The sequence below is a fragment of the Dermacentor variabilis genome, chromosome 6, assembly GCF_050947875.1.
Source record: "Dermacentor variabilis isolate Ectoservices chromosome 6, ASM5094787v1, whole genome shotgun sequence".
NCBI lineage: Eukaryota > Metazoa > Arthropoda > Arachnida > Ixodida > Ixodidae > Dermacentor > Dermacentor variabilis.
This window is the reverse complement of record NC_134573.1, coordinates 106,009,139-106,025,274: the sequence shown is the minus strand read 5'-3', so window position 1 is coordinate 106,025,274 and position 16,136 is coordinate 106,009,139. Positions and strand designations below refer to the sequence as shown.

General features: G+C 43.6%; 1 protein-coding gene across 1 annotated transcript in view; it reads right to left on the bottom strand.

Annotated features, from left to right (window-relative positions):
* LOC142586250 (neprilysin-1-like) overlaps positions 1–16,136 on the bottom strand; it is a 59,886-nt gene that overhangs the window by 6,256 nt on the left and 37,494 nt on the right. Inside the window, exons 11-15 of the mRNA XM_075697499.1 lie at positions 16,004–16,116; positions 13,004–13,062; positions 10,149–10,200; positions 7,670–7,737; positions 1,320–1,450 (exon numbers count right to left, since the gene is read on the bottom strand). Of these exons, the coding sequence (XP_075553614.1) occupies positions 1,320–1,450; positions 7,670–7,737; positions 10,149–10,200; positions 13,004–13,062; positions 16,004–16,116 (423 nt within the window). The remainder of the gene's footprint in view (positions 1–1,319; positions 1,451–7,669; positions 7,738–10,148; positions 10,201–13,003; positions 13,063–16,003; positions 16,117–16,136) is intronic.

Here is a 16,136-nt window from a genome sequence, read left to right as displayed (position 1 = left end):
GTGCGGAGTTTCACAACTGGTGTGTTAGAGTGAGGCATATCCTTCGCAGTGTGGTAATTTGTAAAAAAAAAAAAAAGAAGAGTGACGTGTATGGCGTGGTAGGGACTGCGGTGCGGGAACGAGTTTGTTCGAAACTGTGGCTATGCCACACATGCAAGGGCTCCTTCGTGCATGAGACATACGTCTTGTTCGAAACGGTCCTGTATACGGTAGGTACGGATTCCGCCTTAGAGGTAATGTCGCCTTCGTGCGGTACACGGGAAACATGGGCTCGGGCTACAGCGTTGTACAGCGTTACCTTCGTCGTCGCGATCGTGTACTCCGCCACTAGATGGTGTCACACCATTAGGCTAGGTGGCTGTCTCAGCCCCGTTTTGAAGGTGATGCCGACAGGAATAAATGTGGCAATGTAGAACTAGCTGCAGGCTACGCTTCCACGCCGGACACCAGGATGGCTAGCCCGACCCCGTCGGGACTCAGGCCATGGTAGCAGCTGTAGGGGCTACGGAGAGGAAACATTGGAAGTCCGAGTGGGATCGCAGACATCACTCTGCTAAAACCCGTTTTTTAAGCCACGATTTTCTACAGCCAGCCGCCAGACTTCGCTTATCGCTCTAAACGGAAGAAGAAACAGCGCGTGCTGTGTCAGAGGCCTAGCATAGGCGTGTGAATGAGACACAGGAAAAGCGAGAAGCTGGACATTGTCTTGTGCTGGGATCGAAGAAGCATCATCTCGGGACCGGGATTGGAAAACACGAAGCTTGACTGCTTGTGGTTAGCCTCAACACATATATAAGAGAAAACGCTGCGCCGCTTAAGCTATTGCCACTACATATCCTTTGCCTTCAAAGGAAATCTTCTTTCTTGTGCTTTGATGCTGGTCAGAATTCTTGCAAATATTGGGAGCTATAAGTGTACTTCAATAAAAAACAAACAAGGAAAAAGAAACAAACAAAAATCAAATACGATCTCAAAATAAAGCGACGCGTAATTTACGCTATGCGTGACTGATGCAGCAACACGTATGTCCAGCATCCGCTTTTACAGGATGTAACCATATAATATATGTATACAACCATACAGGCCATGCCTTATAAGGGCTTAGTGCTGGAATTCAAAAGGAACTTAAATTTTTACTTGAGTGTCAGTAGTAAAAAAGAACTCTATTCATAATATCATGCTTGCCCTCTTCCCCCCCCCCCCCCCCCCCCCCCGATACACCTATCAGTAAAAGATCAATTCTCAAAAGCTTAATCGGTCTGCCATTACTGACACGTTTAATGGTGTATGGGTATCCTACAATGAAAGAATATACGTACCGTTAAGTTTACATCTGGGTTTATTATATCGCCATATTGTCTTATAAAACAAGCCGCCTTTTCCTCGTAATTCATCTGCGTTTGTTCGCTCCACCAAGGATCCAGTCGACCTTCTGCATCAAACTGGCTTCCTTTGAGCACAAGGGAAAATAATTTAAAAGGTGAACCTATGAAAGCTTGAGTCACAAACATATGCAACACCAGATGTTTACAGTTAAGACATGGGTAGGCCTAACATGGTAACTTAGATATCCGAATTATGCAACGGAGGTAATGCACCCATTCCAACCTACGGGCAAACAGAATTCGCCTAAGACACCTCAAACATCTTGTCTTGTTTGCGTAGCCAAAGATTTAGTGCTGGTGACACTGGAAGATAAAAGCAAATTCTTTGACTGCCTTTCTCGTAATTGTTATGCCTGGGACCATATTATTGCAATATGGGTTCCCATGTGAGTACAAAAGGCATATATTGTTCACTGAGGCCTTTAATGCAGAGTTATTTTTTTGTCTTGTTAAGATGCAATGTTTATCTTTTGCACTGTCGCACATTACCAACGTTCACTTTGAAGCATTTCTCGAGACAGCGAGAAATTCAATAGTCAATTATTTATATTGTCTTGGTACAACTGTTGTAATCATTTTCTGCATGCAGCTGATACAATGAGACCATGACATAATGACATGATGAGAAGATACAAGGGGCCAATGCGGTAAATTTTATACCATAAGAAATGGTGCAGTCTGACGCACTGTCTAATTAGTGCATGACTATACTGCAGCTCATAGCTGTGCCGTAATAAAGAAGGCTGTTTATTCCTTTAAAACACCAAAATTTGTATGCTTTGTTGCACAAACACGAGAACCTGCATTGCTAAAATACTTAGACATGCTTGGAAGAGCTCTGAGCACTTGGTAGGTTTAAGTGAAGGGCCGACTAATGATGCATAAGAGATATAGACTATGGCCTGATTGAACTACCCTTCCAAAGACTCAACTTAATGATCAATCACTTGCACTTTACTGGAGAGAAAGCTGACTATTCCATTTATGGAAGACATTCAGGGTTTCTCGCCGTGTATAAGAAAAAAAAAATGAAATTTCGCGAGGTGGTTCTTTCTCAAAATACTCGTTTATTATTTTCTACCTACCTCTTTTATCAACGGAGGCTTAATAAGTAGAACTAAGTGTGTGCAAATAGGAAATTTCGAGACCGAATCGAACAGAAATCGAATGACGCCAGAAACGAATCGAATCTAATCGAACATCGAATACCTTTCGAATATATTTTAAATAATGAATAGCCGTTGTCACAATTAATATAAGACGGTGTTCATCATCCCAGTATTTGTCAAGTTTGCAAGTTACTGTCATTGCATAGTATATTATGAAGCGGTGTTTATTAAAAGCCCAAATGCAGCATTAGGAGTATTCAAGTAGCTTGTTGCCTTGCACAAGGCTCTTCAGAGAGGGCAAATGATCGTTGTTCAGCCTGTAAAGTATGGTTACCTAAGTGACGTAGCCTGCTCCAATACGAAAGTTCTCATACTTCAGGTCTATACTATGTCGGCGGATGTTGAAAATTTACCTTAATTTTGCTTCAATTTTCTATTTATATGGGCGCAGTTGACGTTCTGCAATATTCAAAAAGTATACGAAAAATATCAGCATTTACCAATTTTGACTATTCGATTCGCAGACCACATGGAATATGACACTATTCTATTCGTTATTCAAAAGTTTTGCCCATTCGAACACCCATAAATACAATATTGTTGACTTTGCAGGTAGAAAGAGATGCCTGCAGTCACGAACGCGATATTTGCAGTTTGGTTACGCTCCCCGTTTCGGTGCTTTAATTAAGCACGCCTCTAAAATATTATCGCGTTGTTTCTGTGAGAGTCAGTGAGGATAAAACAGCCCGAACACCAATTAGCGCGTCACGGCATCAGTTGCGTTTGCGCCATAAAATCGTAAATACTACTCAGATTTCTTGGCTAACATACAAAGCATAAGAAGGCATGAACAACGGTGAGTGTACTAGATTTGATTCTTTATTATTTGTATTGCTTTTTTCCTTGTGCCTTCTCTAACACTTCAAGCTTTACATGCCTAAATATGAGAGAGAGAGAGAGAGAGATTAGTGAACGGAGAAAAGGAAAGCCTGCTGACCGCCCGAGCCAGTTAATGAAAATATCCCTAGCAAAGCCTTCAACTCTGGTAACACCATTTTTGGAATTCACCGGTCCAAGATGTGCTGCATCTCTCAGTACGTTCAGGTGTAGATCTAATGGTGATGGCCTCATGAGGCGAAGAAACTAACGAAAAGGACACACGCCAGCCATGGATGCACACGTTTTTCAGGGCTACCGGTGCAGAGCTAAATTCGTAAAGGAATTTTTTCACTCTCGTAGGGAAAATTATAAGTAAAGCACTCCGTCGGATTGGGTGTGTGGTTGGACTACTTATACTGGCCGCACAAACGACTGCGGCACTGTCACACTACTTCCGCTACAGCGCCGGTTATAGCAAAGCGAAATTGGATTTGGCGCTTACTCTTCCAGTTTATTAGTTCTTCATACTCAGTTCGTTTATTGCTCGAGGTCATGTTTCCTTGTAATCTTATACACCACTGACATCACTGGCGACCGGCAGTATGTGCCAACATATGTCAGTAATTCACGAGGACCCTGAGGTTCCACATAACCTCGAGGATCCCCTGGCACGATATAATGCGCATTGTCTTAAGTCTCGAAAACTCTTGACGGCGTTAGAGACGGACAAAACACGCACAGCACGGGAAACCACATTGTTTTACTTGTTTTGTCTCTCTCTCTAGCACAGTCAAGTTTTTTCGATATGTGTGACCAACTAGCTAAATTCAGTGTATTGTCTTCAGTGTTTAAATGGTTAGATTGTTCTCGGATAGGAATTTAGGTGAATTCGAAAGCATATGAGATTAGTTTAATCTTATCTTTTGCTTTCTTGCAAATGGACACTAATTTGATCGGGACCGTCGCGTTATGTACACGAGAAAAAGCACTCGCGAAAGGCATCTCGAATACTGCAAATTAGCATGATAATACTAGATATGATATCCCCATGCCAACATACCCTACCAATTTACGCCTTCTATTTATGTTACCCCAAGAAAAGCGGTTTTAACGAGAAGGAATATGAGAAGATGTTGCAACACAACCATATGAATCCAATTGATAGTGAAGCCAATGAATGCAGAGAGCAAGTTATTTGTAGCGTTACTTGAAGTGCAGAAGTGGTTAGGTAAAGTGAAATGAAAGGCAGTGAAACAACTTGCCGCCGGTGCGAGCCGGTCACATGCACCGCGTTACGTGTGCGATGCTCTTACCAATCGAGCTAGGCAACGACTGTTCCCAAGTCTACATTATCTGGTATTGATTTATGCGTAGGAGATATGACCCCGGTACTGTTAACCAATGTTACTCAAGGTCATGACAGAGGATGTGACACGTCCTTTTGAGCACTGGCGTCACAAAGTACGCGAACTTTGGGAGAAGGCAGTTAACCAGTAAACCCTCGTATGGTGCTACCTGAAGGCGTCACCCTGGCCGCATTCGAGACCCTCACTACGCCGTCGCCGTATACAGCTTAATTGATTACGATTGTCGCACGTGTAATGCAGAGGATATGGGTTTGGATCCAACTGCCGGCAACGTGTTCTTTCGTCTCCATTTTTTCCTGCACCTTATCATTATTACATTTCAATCAAAACATCCAATTTTACCTGTGCTTTCCTACTCTTCATAATCCGTTATCTTCATTTGTTTATGACTGACCAAAATAAGGCCCCTTGGTTCCCCTTCATCTCGCTCGTTCATGGATGAGCAGCCGGCAGCATGAATATATGCTACTAAAGATATTTCGTGCTTGTAACATTTGAGTGGACAATTAGAACCAACTTGGCAGACGATTATGGCTGCGAGGTGCGTTGCCTTCGTGTCTGAGGAGGATTGTGTGGAAAACCGGGATGCACAAGATCTGCCTTTAAGTGATGCCCTCGCCTGCACCTAACTCTCACGCACTTCAGTCTGGCCAGTAGCTATAGACCAGAACACGATAGCCTCGCACCCAGACTAACCGAACGCATACTCTCGCACCCAGGTTGCCCTGTCGACCGGCGCCATTTTGTACTGGGCTGCCAAAGTGTGTTCGCCGGCGACCGGCACACATGGCAAGCTTCAGCTCTAGGACTCCAAAGTGCGGAAATGTGCCCGTTCACGCGGATCCAAAGTACAAGAAGTCATCTGGGCATCATTGCGTCGTGTTTGGATGCCAAATCAACCAGCGCAAAAGGAGCAGGTTGCTTAGCGCTGTTTGCGAAGAGTACAACACACGTAGGGAATCGTTCCGGTGCGGTGTTTTCAGCCTGCACCGATTTCCATCCGCACCGAAGAATGCCAAGCTGCGCCACCGGTGGATAGCTGCAGTGAATAGGAAGAACTACCAACCCAGTGAAAATGCACGAGTGAGTATTCGATCTCTGTATATTTTGGTGCCACGTTCAACTTTGCGCCCTACGAACGTAATATGTGTAACACGCAGGTTTGCTCCGAGGACTTTCTGGACAACAAGCCTACAGAGCAGAATCCCATGCCGGTGCTTCGCCTTGGCTATAACAAAAAGACAAGCCTTTTCGTGTTTTCAGTCATGCAGAGCTCCCGACGGTTAAGCGGAACAGTTGAGTTTGCGGTTAGCGATACTTGCAGCTGGTGCACGGCATGACCATTAAGCGTGAACGACAAGTTGTAGGCAATAGAACGTTGCCCTGCTGGTGAACGTTATTGCTATGAAAGTAAACCGAAGTCTGCTCGTCACGTAGCATGCGTCCACAAAAACGTAAACGACGACTGTTCGTCGCCGAAGGTGTTCGTGCAGCGCGCCTGTCTTTGCGAGCCGGTGTTGCAGGTGTCATTCGTAACGAATTCATTTGAGCTTCCTGAGCTCTAAACTGCGTGCGGGCTGTTATGCGGGGTAAAGCGCAAGATTTTTCCGTTCATATAACGAGGAAAATAAGGTGGTTAGTTATTGTTGTATTTTGTAACAAAATTTTGCTCGTCCTCGCCAGTTTCTTTTTTTTTCTGTTTTGTTTTCTAAGGGAGCGCCAACAATCCGATATGGCCTCGCACAGGCGAAACAGGTCTGATACCATGTAGCTGCAGTTGGTGGGGCTAATTTAACGCAGGTGTGGTTGTTATATTGTACAAAGGGGTCCCTGATGATGCAGCTTTAAGTAGGGATGGTAATTTTATGTGCCCTGTCATGGTTTTTGCAGCAGCTGTACAACACCTGCATCTGTCATGCTCACCCTGTTATACGGGCTTTGACTGCACATGTAGTTGAGCATTATAACTACTGTAGTTCCTCATTTTCCATTGAGTGCAGGTTTAGCTTCATATACTGCTTGTTCGAGTGCTGTAGGCTTGTGTTCTGAATGTTGTACTCTTAAGTGGTTGCACGATACAATTAGCCTGGTGTATTTTTCATTTTGAGAGGACTTTATATCTTCGCAACAGTGATGGCATGGGAAAGAACTACAGCCGTTCTTACTATAACATATATTTTGTTTTCAATGTGCAGGTGGCGAAGGGCAGGCGTCTGCTAATCAGGCAGTCTATAAGCCCTGTCATACGACCTCGCCAGTTGGTTGCCAAACGCGGCCAACCCAGTAGTGACCACGACAAACACGACCAAACTGAAAGTGCAGAGGACAATGTTCTGCGTGCTTTATTAATATATGGCACCAACACAGTGCTGTATATTTCTCCACAGGTTACGTGCCAAAAATGCGGAGATATTACAGCTCACACGTGTTCTAGCATATAGCGCGCGGCTTGTACAAACGTAATAGCGTACTTGCCCGATGTATTCGCTTCTGCAGCCTGCACAGCACTCAGTGTGGCCATTGCGGACTTGCATGAGGTCTTGAAGTTTGATTGGATCGAGACAGCGAAAATGACAGGTTAGAAAAAACGCGGCACACGCCTTCCGCCCAGCTGAAAAGCCCAAGTTTCCCTTTTGCGCCGGGTCGCATCTCCCGGCGTGGCAGCCCAGACCTGCTACTTCGCGGCGCTTAGGATAGATGGCGCGACCAGCGCTCATCAATATGGCGGCGCGCTTTGAATTCACGGTGTTCTGGTGTATAGGTTCATCGTTTCCAGAAGTGGTAGGTTCATTTATTCGGTCATGGTGCTTGTGTGTAATATAAGTTTATGACAGCAGGCCCTGGAGGCTGTATTCTAACTATTCGTATGACGTTAATAGCAAGAGATAAATGAAGTCGCTACTGCATGCATGTTTTTTTAAAGCCTTACCTGTGAAGTCAAGTCCGTGTGTGATTTCATGTCCGATCACTGCGCCAATAGACCCAAAGTTTATAGACCTATACCGGAATTTCAAGGTTTGCATCAACGTCGTTTTTTTGTATTAGATCTTCTTTTCTCGTGTTTCAAGTGGAAAATCACACTGTTTCACATTCTCACGGAGAGGGAGAGCGTGAAACAAATGTATGTACACACTATTTACCTGTCAAGGCGCAGTGACAGACACGCAAAGTGACTCAGTAACAGCTCCAGCAAACGACTTGTCACACCTCTTCTTTCTCGCTGTTTTGCAAACATTCGTCTTAAATAAATTCTTTACCAGTACTGAGCAAATCCCAAACTTCATTTTTAGGCCAGATATTTGGCTCGTTTGCCGCTCGTGGATAAAAAAAGGATTCAGATATGACGCCAAGTGGTCGGTAATGGGCTTGAAAAGGTTAGCGAGATCACAGATTTACTCGAAGCGTTCTGACAAGAACAAAGGAATTTATTTTTAAAGCACGTGCCGCGCTTCCGCTGGATGGTTACTTTCCCACCTTATAATTTTCATATTTCTTTCTGCCAGAATTAACGTTCACCTCATAACTTACGGGAAAAGGATAATTGAAGCATCAGCGAGAAAAACCGTATGCCTCAGCGCACAGGTAATACAATTGCGGCGACTATTCAGGTAGCTAGCTGGTCCAGTGACCACATATGCAATCGCACTTGCGAACAATAAGTAGCAGGCGAATGTAAACTTTTTCGAATACGAAGGCAATACGAATAGTAAGTATAGCATACCGAATCGAATATGGAATAGTCAAACGCAGATGCATTGATACTTGCGAGAATATTTACAGCCAAAATAATAATTTTTGTATCATTAGCTGTCACGCCTGCACACTGACTAGTCTAAACGTGACAGCTATCAGAGACAAGGAATCAGGTTTAAGCGCAAGCGCACTGACTGGGAATAAAAAACAGCACGAAAGCCCTCTCAAGATCCTTAGAGCAGGTTTGAAAAGAATTTTTCAAGAATGACAGGCTGTTGTATGCAATGGAGCTTTAGAAAAATGCTACATAAATAATCACCGCAAAAAGATAACTAATTTCGAAAAATAAAGAAAAAGCAGAAAAGATTTTCAGTTTTCGAATAAAACACTTTCATTGCAATGTTTTTATGGATATGGGCCGTATTCACACACAACCACACAAGCAAAAACACACGCAGACGCGCAAGCGCGTACGCACGCAAGCAAAAGGTGGCAGTTGCGCCCTGAAAGGCGAATCATCGATTGCGATAGCAAATTTCTACACGGCTATACGAATTAAGGATAGTAGTTTTATCCGCCGTGCAAATTCGTGAACATTCGCTTACTGAATAATTTAACAAGCATGGTGTCACCACGTAAAGGCAAACACACACTGACTCAGCAAGCGCAGGCACTCGCTGTCAAAACGCTCGCGTGCGGAAGAGTGGCAGCAGGAGCGCGCTAGTTTATCTTCGTACTGCCTCTCGCTCCAACGCGAACGTTAGCGGCGAGAACTCGGCGCACACTAAGCCATGAGCCTTAGACCCACCTAAACTCCTTACTCTTAGCAGATCGCTTTCAAGATAGGGCCCCCGCGGCTCACATCTCCACATCGCAGATCGCTTTTAGGATAGGGCTCGCGAGACCGTGCTCAGCCGCGTCATACGCAACCTCCGCTAGAGTACAACAGCACCTCCACCCCCCTGCCCTCCCGTTTCCCGTGGCTTGCACGCGGTGAAAGACGGCGTGCTTCCTCTCCGCCCTCCTCCTCGGCGCGCGCCAGAACAAGCCATCATCCTCGTTTCATGTTTGCACGTTTTCACTCGCACCTACACCATACAGCGCGCGGGCTTGGTTTTATCTGACTTGGACTTTATACGGAACATCATGCCGACGGCGGAAATGCACCTGTAGTGTCCATATAGTTGCTATCTCAGTGAAACGTTATACACTGCAACTTGGTAAGAGCAGTTATCTGTTTTTCGTGACGTAGGGCATGTTAACGAAGACGGCAGGTCAATGACAAACAATTTACGTAAATGTACGAACAGATTTGTAAATTCAGCCCAAGTACTTTAGAGTTGCGCGCGTAAACCTAATGAATGTGCCTCGGAGCAGTCATGCGGAGTCTGGTGTTCTCTGACTTTCGTTGGACGCGAGCAGCAGCGGCATCATGGAGAATGTTTCTACCTTTTCTTCAGGGCAGCGGAAAAACGTGGCTGAGCAACTGAGCTTTTTCTCGAAGAGCAGCATGCCTCGATGAATGAAAACACGCATTAAATTCGCGGAAAGTGGCTGTGAAGGGCAATTTCTCATACAAGCTCTGTGGATATTTTTTTTCCGCCATGCGGGTCGTCCGCCCGTATAGCAGACGGCACGTTTGCGACGTGCCTTCATACATATCGGGATAGCAGTAATCTCAGATTATGTAAAGAAACAAAAAAAAAACAGCTCACCATGGAAGTCCATGCTTAAAGAAAAGATCCTGTAGTATGCCAGACGGAAACACTGAAAGAACATACACAAAAGAAAAACTGAAATATTTCCAGCTATACACACAGCAGTACATGCATGCAGAGACAGGTTGATATCTGTAGAAGGGGGAAAGTTGAAGTGTGGTTTTTACAGCACAAGATATCCACACTGGGCTAATGTGGTAAGCCATAGCGAAGGACTGTCGATTAATTTTGACCACCCGGGGTTTTTTCATGTTCACCTAAAACACAGTGCACGAGCGTTCTTGCATTTATCACCATAGGAATGTGGCCACGGCAACCAGGACTCGAGCCCGCAACCCCGCAACCTCGTGCTCAGCAGCGCTACGTCATAGCTTACTTGGTCATTGCGGCTGGTCAAATGGAAGTTCAATGAACTAGCGATCTTTTTATTATTTTTCACGCCGAGCCGTTAAACTTATTAGCGCTGTCAGCAAGCTGAATGCCCTCTATATACAAAATAAGTGATCAAACACATTTACGAGTACTTCACTAACAAGGGTCATTGAAGAGTAGTAGAGTCTACCTTGACTTTATTTTCAGCCCGAGTTTTGTGAAAGCTGCCAAATAAGTCAACTAAAAACACCTGCCCTTGCTTTCTTTTCTAAAGCATTCATTGTAGCCCTTAACGTAACACCCCACGTATATTCTCTAACAGTCGCTTTTCAAAATTATTCGCGGGCAAGTTCCTTTGTTTTCTCGATAAAACATCGGAAGGTATACTGAAAGCTCTCTCAGTGTGCTTGCTGTAGGGTAAGAAAGTGACATAGCGTACGAACACCTTGTGGCCGAGATCGTGGTCATACATTGCCGCGATGATGTCGGCAGGGCAACGCGAGATGGGGGGGGGACAGTACAGGCTGCGCGAGCTGCCGTCAACATGAGTAAACAAATATCGAGCGCCCGAGATCGTTTGGGTGAATACGTTGATGCAACATATGTTGGAAACATATTGATGCCAACATATGTTAGCATGAAGTGCGTGAGTTAGCGGTGTTTCCTTTAATTTTTGCACGCATTTCTGTATCAATTTATGGTAATACTAACTGCCGAATGCGAAGCTGTTCAACAACAGTAGTCTTCTTAAATTTCGATTACCGCTGGCCTTGGAGGTTTTTTGCTGTTATTATCACTACAGCATTTTGCAATGGCAGTTATGTCGTCGCCCTGACAAATGTTCATATAAAGTGGAACGCGGGTATTTAAACTGAATAGCATTTTTTGGACAGATCCAAAATTTTTTATGTCGAATTTGACTTGTGGATTCTAAATGGCACAGCCCTCTTACAAGATGGGCCAGAATAGAGTTCTATAAGTGAGCAATTTTGTTTCTTTAGGGGCTCAGCGCAGTGAGCGCTTTGGGCAGCTTAGATGCGCGGCATTAGACCAGGTTGCTTCAATATGTTTGGGCCATGATAAATCGTGTGTGAAGATAATGCTAAGGTCCTTATATTAAGAAACCTTTTCCAATAAGGAAGAGACGATTGTGCGGTCCGTGTCGAGAAGGGCAAAGAGCCATTTTTGCGAAAATTCATGTTCACCTGCCACTTGTTACACGAAGTACAAAAGTTGGAAAATGCACTGTTCGTAACTAACACGGTCTTCATTACCGGTAATTGTGTGATAGATAACGCACTCATAGGCGTAAAGAAGGATTTTATTTGATAGCACGTTGTCAGGCAGTTCCGTTACATACAGGAGGAAGAGAAGCGGGCTTGAAACTGAACATGCAAAACAACAGAGGTAACGGCCGCCGTAGGAGATTTGGAAGAATTAAAACAGGCGTATTGCGACCTATCTGAGAGAAAACTTGAGATGCAGGTAACTAGGCTAGGGTTAACTAAAACACTATGTAGTTTATGCAGAAGTTTTGAACGTGCAACTCTATCGATGGTTTTGGACAAGCCAACAAATATGGCAACTATTTGAAGGCCCAGGTCTAGTGCATATGGCATATGTCATGAGCGAATTCAGATGTTTGCGTAATGGCTATGAGGCCACTGCGAAATCTATGCTGAATGAAAGCTTGTAGGCGTACAAGCCAGTATCATGCAAAAAATGTTTGCCCACGTAATTCTCATCTTGCCACCTCACTAACACAATTGTTCTTGACCAAATTTTCCGTCGTGTCAGCAACGAGGTCTCAGCGACCACGTAAACCATTAACTGCCAGTTTACTTTGCCACAATGAATTCATTCAAATATGTTTTTTTTCAAGGACGATTACAGAATGGAGTGGATTACTATAACTTCAGATTTTGGAACCTGTCTATAATGTATATGCGCTGTTTTTTTTTGTCACGCTGCTTGGCTCCGCATATCCTGTGCGGCACAAAATCAATAATAAATATGAATGGAAGTCTAGCTTATTTGGGAAACTAGTGTCGTCACCAAAAATAGTCTGCTCGCGTAAGCGCATCTGTCTCATAGAAAGCGTTTACAGCATCTTTGTTTACGGAACGCAACTCTACTGCGGCCAGATATCGTTGAAATTCAAGGTCAGACGGAACCTGTGGAGAACCACGTCACGGAATTTACAATTGGCAATGATTGAGTGGGTGAGTGATGTGTCCTTGCAAGCATACTTTCGTACTGATGACTGTAATAGTTCACTCCGAGACGACCAGTCATAGTTAGATGGTCTCCAGTTCTGAAAATTGTGTGATTAGATCGAATTTTTCAATGAGATTGTCAACACTTTCGGGACTACAATTTTTAAGGTGCAAGAATTTAAATTTAGGTATTCCACCTTCAATGGAAGATACAAATTTGTCGAGATGTCAGTTAGGCACAGAATCATTGAAATGTTTTCTTACCCACTTCGTTGCCATTTGGATTGTAGAAAGCATTGACGTTGGCGGGTCCAGCGGGCCAACTGCAATGAATAATAAAACAGCAGAAAAATATAGTGTGTGTCAGCCATTTATATTTAGTTTGACTTTCATGTCTACTCAGCACCTATTAAAAGTGTCCTGTAAAACATGCGCTACTTTCTTAGGCCAACTACAAACGTGCTTATTTGAGGGGCTCGTTCGAAGGTATTGCAAGTTTAACATACGTGTGAAGACAAAATAAAAAAAAAATTATTTGTCTTTGGAAATCAAGTGACCGAAGAAAGATATGTGGCTATCATATGCGACGGCATTTAGATAGGAGCGATATACAAAAACGCCCGTGTCCCGTACATGAGATGTACGTTAAATAGTTCCAGGTGGTTAGAAATAAACCAGAGTCCCCCATTCCGGCGTGCCTCATAATCATATCGTAATTTTAGCACGCAAACCTCAGAATTTATTTTTATATTTATCTGGAATTGTGTACCTACAGGTACAAAAGATTTAATTTCAATTTTCGTTTTAAAATACTTCTGTGTACTGTTCAAGTGTAGCGTCGCATTATGGAAATGATTTACAGTTGTGAGTTCCCTAGTGTTTACAATGCTAAGATTTTTTTCTTGTGTTGTTTTCCTGTTATGAGATAGCATTACCGCGTTCTAGAAACTGATTTATTTTTCTGGTATGCCCGAACCCAGCCTCTACGGCTATGGACTAGGTCAAAAGAAAAAGAACCGTTCCCTTTTGTAACAATCCCAATGGCAAAGACTTGATTCCAAGTGGTTAAGCTTCATTTATGCCCTCTAAGCATGGCTATACAAAGTAATCGTCTTGATGTTCTGCAAAAGAAGTAGGTACTCGTGACACATGCAGCTGCTGATCAGCTCGCGAGTAAGTTAGTCTTTCCGTTGTTCTGCAGGTGCTATGACGTTATGCTGCTCAGCACGAGGTTGCTGTTTTCATTCCATTTCGAGGTGGCCGCATTTCTTGCAAACGGAATGAAAAAGTGAAGCACCCGTATGCAACTGGCCCCGGAGATTGTTAAGGGAACAAACCATTTCTGATTCATTCCGCAACACTGCATTGCGGTTCAGGGTCGTATTAGCTCCATCTGTAAAAAATGTGATTGTTGGCCTGATGATCCTAGGGAATCTAGTGCCACGATTCTAGGAGCCCTGGCCCGTAATATGCCAATATTAATCCGTGAAAAGCACACGGGCTTACCAAGGTTGCACATACAAATTACCCTGAAATTCATGTTGCGTGATTGCTCTTGATGTGCCATATTTGAGTTATTGTAACGTTGGTGAGTGTCCCGGTATGGTCGAAGTCGGTGCACAAGTCAGCGCATATATATATATATATATATATATATGTATATATTCTTCATTAACTCTTATCCCCAATTCTTCCCAATCCAGGTCTTTGAATGCCTCCTGTAAACACGCTCTATATATATAAATATATATATATATATATATATATATATATATATATATATATATATATATATATATATATATGTAGGTATTCAAAGACCTGGATTGGGAAGAATTGGGGATAAGAGTTAATGGAGAATACCTTAGTAACTTGCGATTAGCTGATGATATTGCCTTGCTTAGTAACTCAGGGGACCAACTGACCTGGAGAGGCAAAGCCGAAGGGTGGGTCCAAATATTAATCTGCAGAAAACTAAAGTAATGTTTAACAGTCTCGGAAGAGAACAGCAGTTTATGATAGGTAGCGAGGCACTCGAAGTGGTAATGGAATACATCTACTTAGTGACTGTGACTGCGGATCCGGATCATGAGACTGAAATAATCAGAAGAATAAGAATGGTCTGCTGTGCGTTCGTCAGGCAGATCATGAACATCAGGTTGCCATTATCCCTCAAGAGAAAAGTATATAACAGCTGTGTCTTACCAGTACTCACGTACGGGGCAGAAACTTGGAGGCTTACGAAAAGGGTTCTACTTAAATTAAGGACTACGCAACGAGCTATGGAACGAAGAATGATACGTGTAACGTTAAGGGATAAGAAAAGAGCAGGTTGGGTGAGGGAACCAACGCTAGTTAACGATATCTTAGTTGAAATCAAGAAAAAGAAATGGGCATGGGCAGGACATGTAATGAGGAGGGAAGATAACCGATAGTCATTAAGAGTTACCGAATGGACTCCAAGGGAAGGGAAGCGTAGCAGAGGGCGGCAGAAAGTTAGGTGGGCGGATGAGATTAAGAAGTTTGCAGGGACAACATGGCTAAGATTAGTACATGACCGGCGTAGTTGGAGAAGTGTGGGAGAGGCTTTTGCCCTGCAGTGGGCGTAACCAGGCTGATGATAGATATTTATATATATACACACCTACCACACTGTGGTAGCTTAATTCGTAATAGAACGGCACGCGTAATATGAAGATGTGGGTTTGAGGCATACCTGAGCGAAGTTGTTCTTTGTCCATTTTCTTTTTTCTATATTTCATCATTTCTAGGTTTCAATAAAAGAAAGTTATTTCTTATATAATGTCACAGTTTGATCGCTTCAGATGATTATGACTAAAAAATATTGGGCCCCTTGGTTCCTTTTTGTTTCCGACATACATGTACGCTTGTAGTGTGCTCATTTTTAGCACATACCACACCAACTTCAGATGAGAAATTACCTCCATGGCACTCTACTGCACTGAATGCATTCCTTCAAGTACACAATAGACTGTAAATTCTGCAATGACCCAAAAGACCATCGAATACATGGTCTGGGAATGTGAGATGCACCCGCAGGCAACGTCTACGCAAGCAGCAATAGAAGACAAATGGGAGGTCCATCTGACAAACTCAAGTCCTACGGACGAGCTACGGCTGGTACAGAGCTACGGTGAGCCCAAGGGCCACGCCTACTCGAAGTAAGGCGGCCGCCTACCTTTGAGCACTCACGGCTTGGTTTCTGAAATAAAGCGTGTTGACTTACATCTCTCGCCTACTTACTCTTTCTCCTCGTCGTAGCTTTGGTGAATCTGCTTCAAATTATTTATGTAGTTGCTTTCTAATATTTTATCCCATATATGGAGAAAAGAACTCTGCAGGGTGAGGGGTGGCACCTGCAGCAATAAAACACACC